This window comes from Acanthisitta chloris, unplaced genomic scaffold (genome assembly GCF_000695815.1).
Source record: "Acanthisitta chloris isolate BGI_N310 unplaced genomic scaffold, ASM69581v1 scaffold2242, whole genome shotgun sequence".
Taxonomy (NCBI): domain Eukaryota; kingdom Metazoa; phylum Chordata; class Aves; order Passeriformes; family Acanthisittidae; genus Acanthisitta; species Acanthisitta chloris.
The window spans coordinates 10,784-29,141 of record NW_008660953.1 but is presented as its reverse complement, the minus strand read 5'-3'; the positions used below and the strand labels follow the sequence as shown (position 1 = coordinate 29,141).

The 18,358-nt window shown below is 46.2% G+C and overlaps 2 protein-coding genes across 2 annotated transcripts in view; both read right to left on the bottom strand.

Annotated features, from left to right (window-relative positions):
- LOC103797796 (gamma-aminobutyric acid receptor subunit rho-2) overlaps positions 1-14,075 on the bottom strand; it is a 22,637-nt gene extending 8,562 nt beyond the window's left edge. Inside the window, exons 1-3 of the mRNA XM_009070027.1 lie at positions 13,945-14,075; positions 6,582-6,688; positions 2,249-2,316 (exon numbers count right to left, since the gene is read on the bottom strand). Coding sequence (XP_009068275.1) covers positions 2,249-2,316; positions 6,582-6,688; positions 13,945-14,057 — 288 coding nt within the window. The 5' untranslated portion in view covers positions 14,058-14,075. The remainder of the gene's footprint in view (positions 1-2,248; positions 2,317-6,581; positions 6,689-13,944) is intronic.
- A 2,499-nt stretch (positions 14,076-16,574) lies between these two features.
- The window catches only part of UBE2J1 (ubiquitin-conjugating enzyme E2, J1), a gene marked incomplete at its 5' end in the record, with an annotated part of 12,309 nt that continues 10,525 nt past the window's right edge, over positions 16,575-18,358 (bottom strand). Inside the window, one exon of the mRNA XM_009070028.1 lies at positions 16,575-16,844. Coding sequence (XP_009068276.1) covers positions 16,575-16,844 — 270 coding nt within the window. The remainder of the gene's footprint in view (positions 16,845-18,358) is intronic.

Sequence of the window (18,358 nt, the reverse complement as noted above, 5' to 3'; positions counted from 1 at the left end):
ACCAAAAAAGCCTGAGCAGGCAGCAACACAGGATCTCTTCCCAACCACACCACAACCACTCTAGAAACACAACCAAACAGTCAGTTTGGTGACAAATGGTGACAAACACTTGGTTACACTAACTCTCCATTTCAAAGGGCTCTCTGGCATCACCCTTGCACTGCCAACAGGTTTTCACTAGTCTGTCAAAGAAGGCTCTAGTGCTAGTCCTCACCTTGCTGCCTGGCACAGGACAGAGCTGGCTGGACACCTCCCTCTCTGACCACGGCAGAGACCTGCCAGGAGGATGTTTCTGCTCACCCACCTGCAGGTCCCTACCTTATAGAGTTCCAGGCTCCATTTCTGCTCCTCCCAGGGATGCTGCCAGCTCCTGTTCCCTACTGGACACTGGTCACATTCCCCTTACAGCTATAGTCCCAAAGAAACACTTTCAGCAACTGCTTCTATCATAGGAGTTAGGTTGTAAAGTCTCTGGAGGAGTCATCCCAGGGACATCAAGCTCATCAGCTTGACCAGAGCTGGGCAAAAGGGAACCAAGAATCATAGAATTGCAGAATTTTAGGGGTTGGAATGGAGCTTAGAGCTCAGCCAGCCCCAAGCCCTGCCCTGGGCAGGGACACCTCCCACCAGAGCAGGTTGCTCAAGGCTCATCCAACCTGGCTGTGAACACTGCCAGGGTTGGGGCAGCCACAGCCTCCCTGGGCACCCTGGGACAGGGTCTCACCACCCTTAGAGTAAAAAGGTTTTTTCTAATATTCAACCTAAACTTCCCTCCTTCAATTTGTGCCCATTGCCCCTTTTCCTGTCCCTGCAGCTCCTGTTTGCTGCAGTGGAGACAAGGAGACAGCAATGAGTCAAGGAGGACACACTGCTGCAGGCACAGCCACCCTGATCCATTGGCCATGCAGACAGTTCCCTCTCTGCAAACACACATACTGGGACAATCTGTTGGGAAAACAAACTAATATAGCTCAGTCTGACCTGGTAGACCATCCTTCCACCCCAAATACGGAACAGCAACCGCTGTAGAAAGTACTTGTCGTGTGCCGGGAAAAGAGGACTATAAAGCTATCAACAGCCAAGGGTCAGAACTGACATTAAAGCTTTCTGATGGGCAAGATCTCTGGGCAATTCAGGTTCTCCTGACAGAAAGCATTGAAAGTTATTTATATGCACTAATTAGGTCTCTTTGCTGCTCTGATATTATCCTGAAATATTAGAACCCCAGTTGACAGAATCATAGAACCATCAGGGTTGGAGGAGACCTCTAAGATCATCCAGTCCAACCATTAACTGTCCCTGCTGGAACCCCCAAACCCTAACCCAGATCCTGCAGTGCCACATCAGACACCTCTGAAACACCTCCAGGGATGGTGACTGCACCACCTCCCTGGGCAATATCCCAGGGCCTCAACACCACAACAGGGAAAACATTTCTCCTCACACCCAATCTGACTCTGCCCTGGCTCAGCTCAAGGCCATTCCCTCTAGTCCTCAAATTGTCCTGTGACTGAGTGAGGAAAGAAGTTTCAAACAGTCTCTTTTCTTGTGCTTAAAGAAATAGCTGCTTTGTACCTTGATTGCATCATCGTAAAAAACATTCAACTTCAAGCTCTGCCTTTGCCTTTGTGTTTTTTCTAGACCAGAGGTGTCCAAGAACTGAGAGGAAAAGGCAGAAAGAGGAAGAAACTGAGAAGTTTCCTCTTCTCTATGTTCCTCTTTCCACTTCTCTTTCCAGTATTTTCATTCCATTTCCTACAGTTAAAAAAAACCCCAACAAACCAAACCAAACCAAACAAACAAGTAGAAAACCACACACACAAAAGAAAACAAACAACAAATGAACTAACAGCCAACACACCACAAAACAACCCAAATCCAGACAGGAAAATGTGTGTGAGCTCCCCAAGGAAGAAAATTCCTGCAGTATGCACAGCTTATGTGAACTTTTCCTTATAGCTTCAAACATTCATGTGCAGCTGTTGCTATTTTTAGCTGTGATAGATGTTTCATAGCACTGATTATTCTCCTATTCAAGATCCCTTTTCCCTTCATGTCTTTACCTGGAGACACAGAGCTAAGTCTTTGATCACCTGGTTTCATCAAGGCTTTAGCTCTGAGTATCAACCCCTTTGAATCTGACAGACTCTGCCATTACATTCATCTGACCAACAATTTACATTTCACAGGTTTCAAATGGGACGTTTTATGTCTAGGAATAATTAAAGCTTAGAAGAGGATTACATACCATGTCAACCTCAGAAATACTGTCCAAGCTTTCAACTTGCACATCCACCCCAACAGGAATTGCAGGGCCTGAAAGAGAAGGAGATTTAGGTATGTAAATGGCTGTTCTTTCATATCAGCTGCATTTTATTAGCACTGTAGAGTGGCATGCAAAACTTAGGTCCCACATTTCTGTCAGTGGTTCTTCATGAGGGGACTGGGGGAAGAGGCAGAGAACAACCATGGAAAGCCCCTTTTGAAGCATTTCATTCTCTTCCCCTTGGCATATGCTGCAATGTTGACACTCTGCCTGGTTAATCCAGAGCTTGGATGGAACATTTGCATGTGTTTTTAAAAACAGAGTTATCCCATCTTAAATGTTAACCTCTATGGACAAATTTAGCCCCAAGAACAGGGGACTGAGATGGGGAAATGGCAAGCAATGAGCTCTTCCTTGAAGGTGTCTCATTTTTTGCCAACAAGACAAGGTACATTAGTTCCTCAAGAGCCCATCAACATTTGTATGAGTTTAGAGGCTCCAGCAGTGACAGGTTAATGGTTGGGCTCAATGAGCTTAGAGGTCTCCTCCAACCTTGCTGATTCCATGACTCACTGATGATCTTACTAGTTTCCCACAGTAGCTTTAAAATTAGCAACCAGAGTAGTCACCAAGAGTAAGTTAGCACAAAACAACCCATAATAAATGCACATTTCTATGACTAGAAATCCTGTATCAACACCTCTGCTGCTCACTAATGGTCAGGACCTCTTCAGGTTGCTGATTCTGCAGCTGCAGCAGCATGTACAGACTCTCACACCTCTTCAGGGCTGTTGAGCACAGCCTTGTTTGCCTCTGCCAGAGCAGAAAGAAGCACCAACTCAGATTTAGCAGGGAAAGGCTAATCACCTCACCCATGAGACAAGCTGTGACTGGTCCCAGTACAGATCTGATGGGGCTGTGATAAGCCAACCTCACCTCATGGTTCTCCCCAACTCCCTGACAGGTTGGAGAGAGGTGGGGGATGTGTGTCCTGCCAGGGCTGCAGGGAGAGGAGAGAGGGAATGGCCTTGAGCAACCTGCTCTGGTGGGAGGTGTCCCTGCCCAGGGCAGGGCTTGGGGCTGGGTGAGCTCTAAGCTCCATTCCAACCCCTAAAATTCTATGATTCTACAATGATTATTGCATATTCACTCTGCCCATCACTCTGCACACCTCCTAGCAAGAAGCAGTGTGGCAGAGGCACTTGGTTAAAGCAGCACTGGAAATGCACAGAGCTTCTGAAGCAAAGCCCTGTCTAGAAATACACTCTTTAAACCACAGAAACAATCCCTGGGTTTCTGTAAAGGTCATCTTGGCTGCAGCACATACCACTGAATTTAATGGCTGTGGATCAGTCACTGAGAAATGTCAAGAGGTCTTTGGTCTCACTAACCCTTGCAGTCAATTAGGAACTGGTGGGTTTTTTATCCAGTCCCTCTGGCAACTAAACTATAGAAGCACTGAGACACTGGATATTTTGCCAAATTCCTCATCAAATACCACCAGGGATGAGCAAAAAGAAGAAAACGTCTTTGTTAAGAGGGAGCAGAGGATGATGAGGGTGTGAATATGAAGGGACAAGAATAGCTAAAATGGTATATGACTCATGGAACTGGTAGACAGAACAAATAACTTAGATTACAGCATTAAACATGAAAAAAGCCATTATCAACCAGATCTTCTTTGTCATAAACAACATTTTATCAATAGTTACTTTTCTTCAGAAAGAGAAATCATAGAATCATAGAATTTTAGGGGTTGGAATGGAGCTGAGAGCTCACCCAGCCCCAAGCCCTGCCCTGGGCAGGGACACCTCCCACCAGAGCAGGTTGCTCAAGGCTCATCCAACCTGGCTGTGAACACTGCCAGGGTTGGGGCAGCCACAGCCTCCCTGGGCACCCTGGGACAGGGTCTCACCACCACAACAGGCAAAACTTCTGCCTAACATCTAACCTCAATTTCCCTCCTTCAATTTGTGCCCATTGCCCCTTGTGCTGTCCCTGCAGCTCCTAACACAGATCCCTCTGCAGCTTCCCTGGAGCCCCTTCAGCTCCTGCAAGGTGCTCTGAGCTCTCCACACAACCTTCTCTTCTCCAGGCTCAACAGCCCCAACTCCCTCAGCCTGTGCTCACAGGGAGATGCTCCAGTGCTCTGAGCAGCTCTGTGGCCTCCTCTGCACTTGCTCCAACACTTCCATGTCCTTCTCAGGCTGAGGCCCCAGAGCTGTGTGCAGGATTCCAGGTGGGTCTCCCAGAGCAGAGCAGAGGGGCAGAATCACCTCCCTTGCCCTGCTTTGGATGCAGCCCAGGAATGGGATGCCTGGCCTGGGGCTAAACTCTCCAGAGAGCCCAGGAGGTTTCCACATAGTCTGTTCAGGAATTGCTTCAGAAGGTGCTCAACATTAAAGGCTGTTGCATCTCAGTGTGTCTCTGCACCTGAAACCACCCACCAATGAGCAGCATGAAAGCTTCAAAGGGTGAGTCAGTTCCCAGCCAGAACTGGGCACAGACATCAGTTTTATTTTTGAGCACTGGAGAAGGCTTTGGAAGATAGGGAAGAGTGTGCTGCCATGAAGATTCCTGGAGTCTGTTTTCCACTCCAGCTCTGAGAATAAAGCTTTGTGTTATCTCTTTAGTTTTGCTCTCTGGCAGCACTTTCAAAGGCTCTTTGTTTCCCTCTGAGACAGATTCTGTCTCCTCATCGATCTTTGAAGGAGTGAGGCAGACACAGGCCATGAGGTAAAGATACCTCCATGGGAAACGAGCAGGACTGAGAATTCTTTGCTGACAGATATCTTGTGCAGCCAGAGAGGCTGCAAACATCCATAAGAGATCTCATGTCTTCAAGCTGCAAAATAGTTTTCATTCTATTTTCATGTATGTGTGTGTATACAAATACATATATTTACCTTTAAATGAACATATATATGTTTGGGACCTCTTAGGCATGGGAATCTTCCAGGCAGGCACCACCAGGATCTGCTCAGCAGCTGCCTCACAACTGTCTGTCCTCTGCATCTCTCTGACAGCTGCTCATCAGCAGAGGAGCAAGTTTCATCCCAGCCCTTGATGCTAATGCTAAGTGAACTACTTCTGCTTTACTCACCCCACCATTCATCCACCCTGGCAAAAACACTGCCCAGAAAGGGCAGTGAGGACCAGCTGATGTTAGGCTACTAGGCTATGAGCAAATATAATAAAAGTAAAGCATTAGGCTCTTCCTCAATAAAGAAGATACAGCTATTTTAAGTATCAACTAAAGCTGCTTATTCACAGGCTCCCTGTAAAATAGAGATGTCATAGATGAAATGCTTCCAATGGGTGTTTAAGGAAGGCAGGGAAACAAACATTTACATAATCTTTAAATATTAATATTTGTAACTAATACCTGAACAGCTGTTGGCTAGAACAAGGTCACTGACAGGATAACTCCCTGAGGGTCAAAAAAAACCTCCAGTGGGTTTTTAGCTTATGGAGACTCTTTGACCATCAGCGAAGCAAAAAACTTCCCCATTGCCTCTGTGCCCAATCATCTGTCTCTAATGGGCTGAGAGCAGGCAAGACAACCATGCTTACTGGGCTGTGAATAACACAACTTACACAACGTTGTTTGCTCCCTTGCTCTTTGCAAAGACACTTTTTCTTGAAAAACCCTTCACCTTTCTCTAATGTTTCCTTTTCCATTTCACCTTGCATCACCCCAGCCAGCTCTGCCCCGTGGCCACAGCTCTGCTGGGATGACAACTTTCTGGCTGTCCTCTGCAGAGCAGCAAGGGCCACCAGAAAGCAGCTCGTGCCCCATTCCCTTCTTAGCTAAAAGTGCAGTGGTGAAATGGTAGATTGGCCCAGCCAACCTGGGAACCATCACGTTTGCAGTCCAGGGCTTCTTTGTGTCCAGTGTCACTCAGGAATTTGGTGAGACCCTGTCCCAGGGTGCCCGGGGAGGCTGTGGCTGCCCCAACCCTGGCAGTGTTCACAGCCAGGTTGGATGAGCCTTGAGCAACCTGCTCTGGTGGGAGGTGTCCCTGCCCAGGGCAGGGCTTGGGGCTGGGTCAGCTCTAAGCTCCATTCCAACCCCTAAAATTCTATGATTCTATTAAACACTTCCAGGGATGGTGACTCCACCACCTCCCTGGGCAATCTATTCCAGGTGCCTGGCCAAAATTCCTTTCCCTTCACACTGATACATCTAGCCGGAGGTTTTGGGATTTTGAGGGGTAGGGAGGGGGCTGGAATTTTCATCTGTTTTAATTAGATGATTGATTAGATCATTTTTAATCAGATGGCCACGACATCCAGAGAACCATTCTCGTCTCACCTCCAAACGCTGGGCGCATGGTGAAGTCATGTTCATCCACTCTGAGAAGCTGCTCTGTCTTTCCTCTCCAGGCTTTGGTCATGTCATGATTCTTCTTAAAGATGTGACTGTAAGAAGAAGCAATAGCTTTGGTGTGATGTCTCTGTGCCTCAGCAGGACACCTCAGCCAACTTCTGCCAGCCCAGGTTGAGCTGCAGCAGTAGCAGTGCCAGGCAGGGAGTCTGACAGCACCACAACTCAGACCCAGCACTGCATTAACTCAGACCTTTGTGACCCCACAGGCAGCTCTGCCACCTCTGCCCTGCTCCAGGATGGACAGGGAGCTCTCGGGGGTTCCAAGGCTGAGAGCACAGCATCTCCTGGAGGAGCTGGATGCAGGCTGAGGCTCAGAGCAAGCAGCAGTGAACACAGCTGTGTGCCCCACATCACCTGGGCAGGATTTGGCCAGGTACCAAGGCAACACTGACATGGGAAAGCTCTTTCCCATGGTGGTCACGCAATGTCATACACTGTTTTGAGACAATCTATCAGTTCAGTGCCAGCAGCTGGTGTGGACAGAGGGTTTGCTTTGTCTGCTGGCTCTCAGCAACAACAAACCCACCCATTTCCCCCCCCCAGCAGGAACAGAGGAGTTCTCCCTAGAGTCTTCAGTCCTTCTCTTTCTTGAATATTAAGGTAGGAAAAATTCTAACTTTTTATTGGGGAGATTACACAATAAACATAGAACGAGGATGACAACCAAGCCCTGAGAAAAATGCAAGAGAGTCACTAAAATCACATCAGGGGATAACTAACCAGCAGACAGACACACTGCATGCACTTCTGGAAGGAAATCCAGATCAGCATCCCTTGCTGCTCTCCCAATGGGGCAGGATGGAGAGTTTGGACCATTAAGGTTCCTCAATCCCTTTGCTCTGGACATAAGATGTGATAAAGTTCTAACTATTGCTGCAATCAGCTGTTTATCAGTAACTTACTAAAAATAATGATGGCAAATAGAAAGAATTTTGTACAAAAGGTTTGGATTCCTTTGCCTGTGTGGAAGAAATATTGCAGAAAACAGAGACCAAAAAAATCTTAGAGGAAAAATTAAGAGACTACTCAGGCTTAATATCTTGATCAAACATTCAGAGCTTAGAATCCAATCACCACACTCATAAGTGCAGCTGCAGAAAGGGATGTGCTTAGCTTGCTAAAAACACAAAGCAAGATGAGTCTGGGGCAAAGGGAGCATAAATCACAAATGAGGAGAAAGGTTTCCCAACAGAGTAGTCATTTTGGGAGAGAAATGATGAAACCTAAGGGGTGTTGATAACTGCTGCTAACATCATAGCTGCAGGGAGAGGAGAGAGGGAATGGCCTTGAGCTGAGCCAGGGCAGAGTCAGATTGGATGTGAGGAGAAATGTTTTGCCTGTTGTGGTGTTGAGGCCCTGGGATATTGCCCAGGGAGGTGGTGCAGTCACCATCCCTGGAGGTGTTTCAGAGGTGTCTGATGTGGCACTGGAGGATCTGGGTTAGGGTTTGGGGGTTCTAGCAGGGACAGGTTCATGGTTGGACTCAGTGATCCTAGAGGTCTCCTCAAACCTTGATTACTATGATTCTATGATCAATAACCCATTTACTTTAATGAGGAGGTGAAAAGGAGGCAACAGAACCTAGAAACAAATCATATCAAACAGATGTTTGGAAAGAATATAACCCTTTGTGCTCCAGGGCACATGCTACATAGGCACAGCTGGATCCCCCTCATGTTCCTTTGGGCTCCCAGTTCAATCAGGATCATAGAATCACAGAATCAACTGGGTTGAAAAAGACCTCCAAGATCATCGAGTCCAACCCTCCTGTGGTCACTAGCCCATGGCACTAAGTGCCACATCCAGTCTCAGCTTGAAAACCTCCAGGGATGGGGAATCCACCACCTCCCTGGGCAGCACATTCCAATGCCTGAGCACTCTCTCTGCAAAAAATCTCTTCCTAAGATCCAACCTAACCCTCCCCTGGCAGAGCTTGAGTCTGTGCCCTCTTGTCCTGCTGCTGGTTGCCTGGGAGAAGAGACCAACCCCCACCTGACTCCAACCTCCTGTCAGGGAGTTGCAGAGGGTGAGAAGGTCTCCCCTGAGCCTCCTCTTCTCCAGGCTGAACACCCCCAGCTCCCTCAGCCTCTCCTCATGCCACTTGTGCTCCAGTCCCTTCCCCAGCCTCGTTGCTCTGCTCTGGACCTGCTCCAGCCCCTCAATGTCCCTCCTGAGCTGAGGGCCCAGAACTGAGCACAGGATTCAAGGTGTGGCCTCAGCAGCACCGAGTGCAGGGGCAGAATCACCTCCTGGCCCTGTGGATGTGGGAGCCTCTCTCTCTCTCTCTCTGTGTGTGCTGTGGAGAAGAGCCAGAGGAGCCAGTGCCTTCCCAGCAGAGCTGCATTGACAGCCACCTAAAGCTGTAAGGGGTGTAGAGCCCCAGAGAGCCACTAATGGGAAGGGCTGGGGGCAAAGGTTTAGCTTTTAACTGCTTGCCCCGGGGGAAGCTTTGTTTCCTTGCAAGGTTAGCTCTGCAGCAAACATGCTCCACTTGGCTCTTCCACACCTGCACAGCTCAGACCTGGGGAAGGAAGGAGCTTGGCTGTCATCCCCAGGGAAAGGCTGAAGTACCAATCAAGTCTCTCTCCTCACAGAATGGGGGGGAGAAATCAAACTAAAAATCCAATAAAACTTGGGATTGTGCCCTGAGTGAAGAATTAAAAGCCTGGCAGTGTTGCAGTGGCAGCTTGGAAATCGATGGCTCTGCTTGGATCGATGCTTTTCCAGAGCAGCACACAGAGCAGAGTCTGTGGAGGTCTCAGGGGGGACACTGGTGCTGGCTCAGGAGGAAAACACTCTCAGGCCCTTCCCAAACCAGGGGTTGAGTTTTCCAGCCAACATTCCCTCACCAGTTCCTGCCCAGTCTGTCAGGTATGTGACAGACATCTCAGAGCTTGTAGACAGAGTTCTGTCATTTCCTTTTTTAATCAATTTAATCCTTTTACAAAGATTTTCCATGGAGGTATTTTGATGACAGGAACTTCTGCGCAGCCTTTGAAACGCATCACTATTTTTGTCTGTTTAATCCAATTCAAGGCCAAGTTTGTTTGGAAGATCTTCTGTAGAACAGTGAGTGAGTTCAACCCTGCTGGAATCTCCTGAGCATCTCCAGCAAGGCCTCCCATGCCACCTCCAGTGGTGCCTGGTACAGGGAGCACCTCGTTACCTGCAGCAGCTGCCAGGGATTCTGCAGAGCTGAGGGATGCTCTGAGCTCTGCTGCCTTCACTGACAATCTCATCACTGCTGTCTCATAAATCCTCCCTGATGGACTTATGGTCTTTAGCATTTCTGATTATAGATTTGTCAGGGTTTCTTTCAGCTTTGTGCACTCCCTGCAATTCACCACTATTCGTTTAAAGCTACTCATCTCCCTTTCTCTTCTATTTTTTGGCCGTGTATTTCATGCATAATTTCAGTGCTGTTTGCATTTCATTCATGGGGGATGAATTTGATAAATCTGATTGCTGTGTTCCTGTTCACAGAGGAGAGAAGGGGACAGGTACCTCACTGAGGTTCTGTAAAAGCTTCTCTATAATTACCCTGATCTTTTATTATGGTGGGGTTTTTAATATTTTCCTTTCTAGTCACTTTTATTTAGGATTGTTCTTCATTAAATCTCTATCAATAAAATAGATGCTTTTTACGTTGCAAAATATCCAAAGCAAAGTAACTATTGATGGCATGAGAAATTGCAGATAACAGCTCAGCAGGAGTCAAAAAAGCAGCAGATATCTATGTAGATATTCTGACCTTTCCAGGGCAAGATAAAGAACTTATCAAACTGGGAGCAGCCCTCATGCTGTAGGGTGTAAGGCTACGTGGTGACCCTGAAACAGAATGTGATCTCTGTCCCAAGCATTGCAGAGCTGTTGGCAGAGTCTGGGAAGTTTCCACACCTCTTTCCACATTCTCTGCAGAATTCAGCATTGATAAGATCACAAAATAGCATCTTATGGTCACAGGACCTTGGTTCCAATCACCCATTGGGCTTCTGACAAGTATTTCTACAGTTTCAGTGAAAGTCTTCAGCATATTCTCTAGGAGAAAAACATCCCCAAATGCATTAGTTGAAGGTGTAATTTCCTTTGTGTAGCAGCCACAGCAAACTGGAGGAGATGCACATGGTGTAAACTCAGCACCAAGAAAGGTACAAACTCTCCTGTTTTTCTAGCCAACAAAGCATGTGACAGATGCAAATGAAGCTAAATGAAAGAATGAAGGTACAAGAACAGTTTATGACTGTTAGAACAATTAGCTCATTCCTAGATGAGCCTTCCAAGCTGCTCTTCATTGTGCTGTGAGTGTATCCCACATAGATGTGTATCTTCAGTATTAATGTACATCAATCACAAAGGATTATAGAACCAGAGAACCATCAGGGCTGGAGGAGAACTCTGAGATCATCGAGTCCAACCATGAACCTGTCACTGCTGGAACCCCCAAACCCTAACCCAGATCCTCCAGTGCCACATCAGACACCTCTGAAACACCTCCAGGGATGGTGACTGCACCACCTCCCTGGGCAATATCCCAGGGCCTCAACACCACAACAGGGAAAACATTTCTCCTCACACCCAATCTGACTCTGCCCTGGCTCAGCCTGGAGCTGCTTGGTTTGTTGTGTGCCAAGGGCAGCACCAGCTCTGAGCCTCACTGACCTCATGCAGTGTCCTCAGCCACTGATCAGGTCTGTCCAGGTGTCTCAATGATCAGGGCAATTGTTTCTCCAAGCAATACCTCAGTTTGTGGGTGAAGAGCTGTATTACCAGTAAGGTGGGATATGCAGAAGCAAGAGAAGATTGAATCCAACACAATTTCTAGTGAAGCAAGGGTGATCCATTCAGCAAGCTGAGCAAGGCACCACTCCTGTTAAAAATAATGCCTTACAGCTCAATATTAACACAATCAGGATTTGAGGATGCACAGGCAGCCTCTAATGTGCCATTTCTTCATTTGGGTTTTTGAGTTTCCCGTATTTCCTTCCCCTGAAGGTACCTCCTCAGCTGCTCTGCAGAGCCCTGGCAGAGAGCAGGAGCAGCTACCCCAACCCCTCTGAGCTCCCTGGGTGAGGACCTCCATACAACATGAATCTCTGCACAACTCTCAAGCCATGAATTACAGCACTGAAGGTGTTCTGCACTTGCAAACCCAAACTGTCTTCCTGAGGTCAATAGAAAGCTCTTTAGGTCAGGCTGATGCATCACCTTAATGGCCAAAAACTATCAGACTTATCCAATGTAGGCTCCCAAACATAGGAATAAATTCCCTCGAACAACATGTTTACTGTCAAACCTATTCTATTACTTGTGGTGAGTCAGCAAGAGAAATGCTAAGTAAAAATGTGATGAAATTAGTTAAAAGTTCATTGTTTTCATTTCCCTTTTGTGATCAGGAAATTAGTCTAGGAACCAGTTTCAATTTCCTTTTGTTTTCCTTTATTCATTGCTGGTTTAAAGACAACTAAATTTTCCCCCTGTAATTTAAACTATTCCTGCCACTTCTTTTTGTTGCAATAGTGCAGAATTCTCTGTGTTTAAAATGTCATTCACATTTAACAGCCTCTACAGCTTGATTTGATGTACTTTTAAATAAGTAACTTGATGATAGACTTGATGATCTTCGAGGTCTCCTCCAACCTGGATGATTTTATGGGAAGTACCTTGTATAGGAACTGTATATACACACACAATATATATGTAGGATAGATAGATAGATAGATAGATAGATAGATAGATAGATAGATAGACAGATGATAGATAGATAGATAGATAGATTAGATAGATAGACAGATGATAGATAGATAGATAGATAGATAGATAGATAGATAGATAGATAGATAGACAGATAGATGATAATAGATAGATAGATAGATAGATAGATCTAGTTCCTCTACCTGGCTGGAAAACTGTTCATTAAAATCATTACAGTGCAGAAAACCAAATTGTATCAGTTGCTCTTCACAGTGTGTTTGTAAAACTGATTTTAGCAATGCTTTGGCTGCCACTCAGTTACAGCTCACAAAAGTAATGGCATTATAGGAGCTGTGAGTTATTTTTCCCCACCTTTAAAGGAAATACAAAGCTTTGAACCCAGACAACAGCACCACTCTGGGACAAAGTCAGATCTGAAGGAGGATTCATAGTGCTCTGCTGCTTTGAGGCAGAAGATCTCTACTACACATGAATAGTTTGGCTGGAAATGCTGCTGTTGAATCCCCCAGAACATAGACTTTTAAATTATTTCAGAGTTCAATGAAAGATCTCATTCAATAACAGAGATTCTGTGGAAACCAGTGGTGAAACTTCAGGAGTTCAGGATCAGGCCCTGGCTGTCTCAGCTTTCTAACTCAGAGCATATGCTGCTGTATTTTTCCAATAAGCAGTATAAATCTGGCAGAATTTTATGCTTTCTTTGCTTCCCTTTGCATCACATTTCTTTGTACAACCTTCAAGTAACAACACTCCCTATACAAGTGCTGAGTGTTACAGCAAAAAAGCCTAATAAAATGAAGAAAAATATGAAAGTTTACAGCCACAGTGAAGCCGTTTAATAAGGTGGATTAACCCAATTTTGGTTTTGAGCCCTTCCAACAACAAACAGTCTTGTAAGATACAACTGCAACTGGATGACATAACCACAAAAAAAGGATAACATCCTTTGCCCTGTCTGACAGGTTTGGAAGATTATCTTTTCTAATGTAAACCTCTGGACAAATCTCAGCAACAGTAAATCTAATAAACTTTACTAAGACCTTTAACTCTTTCTTGTGCCTTTGCTTGACTTTAAAACCCTTTTTTTTTGAAGTTTGCTTCAATAAACATTTTAAATTTTACAATCCCTGTGTAACTTCCAGGGCTTACCATGTCACTAGTTACTATCACTCACGATAACCAACATCCCCATCTCAAATCACGGAGAGACCAACAGGCAATTCCAAGTGATCACAGGCAGCACAACATTCCAGCACACAGGTAAATAACCTCCTCTTGAAACAGTGCTGAAAACGGATGCACATTTCAACATCTCTGTTAACAGCAGCTCCTCTGAATTCTTCCAGTCGTTTGCTTTTATGGCTCAGGATACTTTTACCAAGTGCTCGACTTCTCTGCACTCAATCAACATTACAAGTGTCCCCCTGCAGTTAAAACTAGCAATGCTACCAGGCTGCTGGAAAAACCTCCCCTATAAAGCTGTTTGCACATACAATGCACAAAGACCTTGGCAGAGCAGGATTTTGTGCCCGTGTAGCATTCAGACCACACAGAGAAGTGTTGCAGTCACCCTTACCTCGCTCGCGGCGCGTCCAGCTGGCTCGTCCACCTCCTCCTCCTGTGCTTTCTGCTTTCCACCAGAAGCACTAAGCAAAAGATTAATAAAAGGAGTTTTGCCAAATGAGGCATCTTGCTGGGAAGGGGAGCTGGGCACTCTGCGCTCCAGGAACCTCCTGTGGTCCAGGTCCCCCCAGGATGGAGCATGGAAGCGACTGGAGTCGCGCGGGCAGGAACGCTGCTCTCCAGACAGAGTCCAGGGCTGCACACCCAGAGCTCTGCCCTCACCACTGCCCAATGATTGGCCATTACTCACCAAGTTTGCATCACTGAACATTTCCGCCGGCTCCTACGGGATGCTCACTAAAGCCATTACATAAAATCCCGCAGTTCTGCACGCCCAATCCGCTAATCTCAGCGCTCCCCTCCTGCCAGACTGCAAACACAGGCTGTCCCTTCTCATCAGCCTTGCCACGGGCTGTGAGCCTTTGTTCAGCAGCTTTTTGTCAGCTGGAAAGTGCCTGTGCCATGGCTCAGGCATGGAGCTCAGTGGGAAATGTGTTTGGATCAGGTTACAGTGGGGGAGATTTTATTTTCTGGTTTAGTCTGTCTCTTTATAATAGAATCAGAGAATTGTAGGGGTTGGGATGGAGCTGAGAGCTGACCCAGCCCCAAGCCCTGCCCTGGGCAGGGACACCTCCCACCAGAGCAGGTTGCTCAAGGCTCAGCCAACCTGGCTGTGAACACTGCCAGGGTTGGGGCAGCCACAGCCTCCCTGGGCACCCTGGGACAGGGTCTCACCACCAGAACAGGCAAAACTTCTGCCTAACATCCAACCTCAATTTCCCTCCTTCAATTTGAATCTGTTACTCAATCCATTCCGTTTATGCTGTTTATTTCCTCTGAAAATGGCTTTATTTACTGTTGACTTTTAAAGGAAAATTAAACCAGTAACCCCCAAAGTATCTATACATGCAACTGCCTTTCCATAAACTAAGTTGCTATTAATCTTGATTTTTTTCAAGTAGGTATTGGCAGAATCAGGGATTTTTAGCATTTATCAAAGAAGACTGGTATGAAAACCAGAAGGTACAAAGCAGCTATTTCTTTAAGCACAAGAAAAGAGACTGTTTGAAATTTAGTTCCCCATTCAGTCACAGGACAATTTGAGGACTAGAGGGAATGGCCTTGAGCTGAGCCAGGGCAGAGTCAGATTGGATGTGAGGAGAAATGTTTTGCCTGTTGTGGTGTTGAGGCCCTGGGATATTGCCCAGGGAGGTGGTGCAGTCACCATCCCTGGAGGTGTTTCAGAGGTGTCTGATGTGGCACTGGAGGATCTGGGTTAGGGTTTGGGGGTTCCAGCAGTGACAGGTTCATGGTTGGACTTGATGATCTTGGATGTCTCCTCCAACCTCGATGATTCAGAATTCCAGGATTGCTTTCTTCTTCTCCACTCCAATACTTAAATGGACACAGATAAAAGCTCTTAAAACCCTAACAATTGTTGCTCTACTGTTTCTAGATGTGTTTTCATGGTATTCACAAATATTACCAGTTACTTTTCTAATAAACTTACAATAAGAAAGTCTCTGGGTCCAATAGTGATTTTAGGTTTTAAAAAAAACCACTCAGAAAAAAAAACAACAAACAAACCAAAATGGACAAAGAAAAAACCAATCAACCAAAATCCCACAAACAAAAGCCAAAATGTCACGTTATACTTGAAACATAACTGCAGAATGGCTTGAACCTTTATTACTACCAGGGCTGTAATAAATACTTCTCTTGAGGATGTTCATATATATGAGTTAATGTATAATAAAGTTTGAATTCTCTGCAGTAAATAAAAACCACATGTGAAACATTCAGTTCAACACGTTGTGTATATTTCTGGCAGAATTAAAAGACAATAGCTCTGGGTAAATAATTATATTACATATTTATAACTATTGCAAGAATAGACATGTCTTGTATAATCTTCAAATTTAAAAAACAAGATATACAGTTGAAAGTATTAGAAGAGGACATTCAAATCTTTCAAGAGATTATCCAATCTTTCTTCCAAAAAAAATAAAACTCAAAATAATGTAGTAGTTTTCTGGCCCCTTCTTTCCTCCCCTACTCCTGCCCACACACAAAGCAGCATCACCACCAGTTTGTATGTGTTTCCCCTCCAGAAATGTGTCATGGGAAATGTAAGTGGTTAAAAAACTGTATGCCCTGTAAATTAAGAGCTCACTGGACACAAACTCCTAGCAGTGTTTCATTTTATCACTCCCTCTCCAACAACTAATCTCCTCCTAACGTGGATGGGCTGATCAACTGCATTTATGTCCCATAAAAAACAACCAACCACTTTTAAAAATGATCTTTTTCTAGTTGGGAAGTGACTCAGATTTACTCCCATCCCACAGGCCTTAATGTTACTGCTCCACTGCACTGTTTCTCCAAGTCACTAGTGGGAACTCAATCAACACTTGTAGCTACATGTCCAACTTGGCTTTTCTTACAAGTAACATATCTGTAGGGACATTAACATTCAGGACTTAAGCATAGATACAAAACGTAACCTTTGTAAACAGTTCCATGTCACACCCAACACAGAATGCTCAGCGAGGCATTCCAGTCACTGTGTCAGGACAAACAACCTTATAAGTCGAATATATACTCGTTAGCCAAACATATCCTACGAAATATAAGAGCTGCCAAGGCAAAGGTCAGGAGCACAATGAGGACAGTGGAGCCAGTGTGGTTGGTGTTGACCCTTGGCTGCTGGGCACGGTTGAAGTCGGCGGAGGATGGAGCTCGTCTCTGACTCTGCTGCTGCGCACGGCGCTGCCGAGGGCTCAGGGAGCTGCTGCTGGACACAGCTGGAGTCCTCTCTTGCCCAGCCACTGCACTGCTGTTCTGAGGTTCAGACTGAAAGGGAAATGAGAGTTGTGAAACGAGACAGTGGAGATGATGAGCAAAAAATAAAATCATAAGGACTAAAATGTACTCCTCATATAAGAGGTGTCTGGATATACCACTGGAGGGTATCATAGAATCACCAAGGTTGGAGGAGATCTCTAGGATCATTGAGTCCAACCATGAACCTGTCACTGCTGGAACCCCTAAACCCTAACCCAGATCCTGCAGTGCCACATCAGACACCTCTGAAACACCTCCAGGGATGGTGACTGCACCACCTCCCTGGGCAATATCCCAGGGCCTCAACACCACAACAGGGAAAACATTTCTCCTCACATCCAATCTGACTCTGCCCTGGCTCAGCTCAAGGCCATTCCCTCTCTCCTCTCCCTCAGCCCTGGCAGGACACACATCCCACACCTCTCTCCAGCCCTGGCAGGAGTTGCAGAGAGCCAGGAGGTCACCCCTGAGCCTCTTCTCCAGGCTGACCAACCCAACTCCCTCAGCCATGGGTTTAAGGGGTACAGCAGAGTTGCAGGCATTAGCTGGACTCAAGGATCTTAGAGGTCTCCTCCAACCTTGATGGTTCTATGATTCTACACTGAAGGGGAAACAAGTTGGGGAGGTGAAGAAAGGAAGGAGACAAGTCCAGATAACTGTAATTAAGCCATGCTGCACTGTTCCTGTGGACAGCTGGGTCCAAATCCTGTTCTCCTCACCACCAGCACCACTGGAAAAGCAGAACCAAACTCCTAACCACAAAGCACTGATGGCAGTGGGAGCTCCACACACTTTCCTGTTGCCCACTGCTGGTTAATGTGGCTCCGACACTGCAAGTACTGACTGAACCACTTCGGCAACTCCTGTTCGGATCAGGACAGGATTATTCCAATGAAAACATTTTCTTCACTTTGTAAGACTGAAATTATGAGTTCTGATCTTCCACCAGGCTAATCCTGCTTACAGCACTAAATAGGCTCAAATTCCAAACTTTTTAATATTGAAAGGAGTGACCCAGCACAGTCATTGGAAATAAACATCTCGAGATGGTTCAATCTAAAAGCATCTTTCTCAAAAACAGTAGAGGTGACAAAAAGTTGTAGGTTTTTGGATTTTTTTTTAAAGTCTTACTGTCACTTCTCAGAACAGTTTGCAGGTGTTCCCACTTAAAGAGCAGTGTGGCAGCAGCAGTAGGGCAGTGTCATCCCCCTGCACTGGGCACTGGGGAGGTCCCAGCTCAGTGCTGTGCTCAGCTTTGGGCACTCACTGCCCAAAGGCCATTGAGGCACTGAGCGAGTCCAGCCAAGGGCAACGAGGGCAGCAAAGGGCAGAGCACATGGGCAAGGGCTGAGGGAGTTGGGTTGGTCAGCCTGGAGAAGAGGCTCAGGGGTGACCTCCTGGCTCTCTGCAACTCCTGCCAGGGCTGGAGAGAGGTGTGGGATGTGTGTCCTGCCAGGGCTGAGGGAGAGGAGAGAGGGAATGGCCTTGAGCTGAGCCAGGGCAGAGTCAGATTGGATGTGAGC